Source organism: Carlito syrichta, unplaced genomic scaffold, assembly GCF_000164805.1.
Source record: "Carlito syrichta isolate Samal-C Ts95f unplaced genomic scaffold, Tarsius_syrichta-2.0.1 Scaffold113490, whole genome shotgun sequence".
NCBI lineage: Eukaryota > Metazoa > Chordata > Mammalia > Primates > Tarsiidae > Carlito > Carlito syrichta.
This window is the reverse complement of record NW_007057586.1, coordinates 137,492-139,768: the sequence shown is the minus strand read 5'-3', so window position 1 is coordinate 139,768 and position 2,277 is coordinate 137,492. Positions and strand designations below refer to the sequence as shown.

General features: G+C 53.4%; 1 protein-coding gene across 1 annotated transcript in view; it reads right to left on the bottom strand.

The window, feature by feature from the left end:
* GRID2IP (Grid2 interacting protein) overlaps positions 1–2,277 on the bottom strand; it is a 34,955-nt gene that overhangs the window by 16,954 nt on the left and 15,724 nt on the right. The window contains 2 exon segments of the mRNA XM_021718896.1: positions 2,037–2,174; positions 2,271–2,277. The exon segment at positions 2,271–2,277 is cut by the window's right edge and continues 163 nt beyond it. Coding sequence (XP_021574571.1) covers positions 2,037–2,174; positions 2,271–2,277 — 145 coding nt within the window.

The window sequence follows — 2,277 nt, the reverse complement described above, 5'->3', positions numbered from 1 at the left end:
ACCTCAGCCTCCCAAAGGCGCGGGATTACAGGCTGAGCCACCGAGCCCGGCTAATTCTCACTCTTTTAGCCCTGATGGCTCTGAAGGTCAAACCCAGCCTGGAAAGGAGGGTTAATAGGTTGGCTCCTATGGATAGAGAATATTTTTTTCTTTCTGTTTCTTTTATCAGTCATGACTCTAAATTTGATTTAGAAACAAGTAGGGGAAATGATAAGTGCCTAAATAAAACATACACTCGGATTGTGAGTTCTCTTTTGAGGCTGTGCAAACTACCCAGAGGAAAAGAGGACAATCAGGAAAGACTTTCTGGAAGAGGTAGGATTGGGGAAGTCCTTTCCCTAGACTAAAAAGGGGGAGAGGCTGTTGGTGGTGGCTAAACCAGTCTGGCCTTCTTGGTGGGGTGGGAGGGCCAGAAGGGTTGTCACAGAGGTTCAAAGATCCTCTTGAGTCAGAACACCTCAAGTTTGGGGTCCTTGATTTGCCAACGCCTCTCTAGGCCTCAGTTTCCCTATCTGTAACAGCTCCCATCTAAGCAACCATCTGACTTCCTATGTCAGAAAAGGCATGAGGTTACTAGCCTAGAAGTTGGGATGACCTAGATTTCAACAAGGCCCTAGGCCAAGTATCTCTGACTACACACATGGGATAAATACAGATGGAGATGGTAGTGGTATGGCTAGAACCCCATCCAGAGGAAAGAGAGTACTCATTTCTAGAGGAAGCTCTCTAGAGAGCAACTTTGGGCCTTTCCCTTACTATATTGTGCTAACAACTTAGTGACACCCGAATCTGAGAACATATCAAGATTAGGTCTCAGAACCAACTGAAGACTGGAACAACAATGCAAAGACACTGAGGTGCGTTCCCTGGGATCAGAAGATGCTTGTCTTACAGATCCCTCCCTGGAGATATCAGATGCAGAGTGTGGAAAGGACTCAGCATCTGCAAGGGGCGCCGATGGGTATGTGTGACCAGGAGCATCATGCTCAGGTGCTGGGAGGTGATGGATGCAAGACAGAGCAGGTGACCCTGCCCTCTGGGTGTATACAGGTAGAGAGAGTTCAATTCAGTGCTAGGAGACATTTCCGCCCTACAGAGACCTCCACAATGAAAATTAGCACCCCTACCCCCACTAGAGGGGCAGGAAAGAAAGATTCCTGTACTAGGGAGGTTCTGCTTCAAGATTCCAGAAGCGGCCGGGCTTCGGGGCTCAGCCTGTAATCACAGCACTTTGGGAGACTGAGGCGAGTGGATTGCCTGAGCTCACGGGTTCAAGACCAGCCCGCGAAACTTGGCGAGACCTCTTCTCTACAATAAATAAATAAATAAGCCGGGCATGGTAGTGCACCTGTACTTCTGGCTACTTGGAAGGCTGAGGCGGAAGGATCGCCTGAGCCCAGCAGGTCAATGCTGGGGTGTCCGTGAGTGTGCCACAGCACTCCAGCCTGAGTGACAGAATGAGACCCAACTCAAAAAAAAAAAAAGATTCCAGGAGCAAGAAAGGGCAGGCTGGGTGGGAGGAGAAGGGGAGTCTGGATTTGGGGAATGAGGGGTGGGATAGATAGTGAGCAGAGGCCATGAGGCCCTGCTACCTCTCTGAGTCTAGCCTGCCAGGCAAGTGCAGGTCACAGTAGGTCCTCTACGAAGGGCATGTTGTTTGGGACGCATCCTGGGCAGGCATCAGCTGAGTCCCGGCTGCCCCAGCGTCCTGGGCAGTGCCCCCTTCCCTCCCCGCGGACATGGGAAAGGTCTGGATGAAGAACCCGGCTCACTTGGCTTGGGTGATGCTGAACTTGGAGGGGGTGCCCCAACTGGAGCAGAAGGCTCTGGCCTCAAGCATCTTAGGTAGGAGAACGATTCCCATCTGCTGACATTGGGACACTCGGAGGACACAGGCTACGCAAGGGTAGTACCTGGGCGGGAGGGATTGCTGAGCAGCAGCCTACATGGTTAGAATGACCAGGGAGAGCTACCATAGGATCCTTCACCCCATCTTGGGCCTTAGGAACTCTTAGGGCAACCTGCCCACCCCTCACCAGGCAGGACAGACTCGATCCAGACAGGCCCATGGCCGCGAAGCGTGAAGCCGAAGCTCTTGCTGCCTTTGTAGACTCGGACAGTCCTGGAGGAAAAAAAAGGGGACGGGGTGGGGGTGGGCAGGTCGCATGACCTGCCTGCGGAGAGGGGGCGCCCGAGCACAGGGCATGGAGAGGTCTTGGGTCCCGCCCTCGCGCCCGAGCACAGGGCATGGAGATGTCCCCGGACCCCGCCGACGGG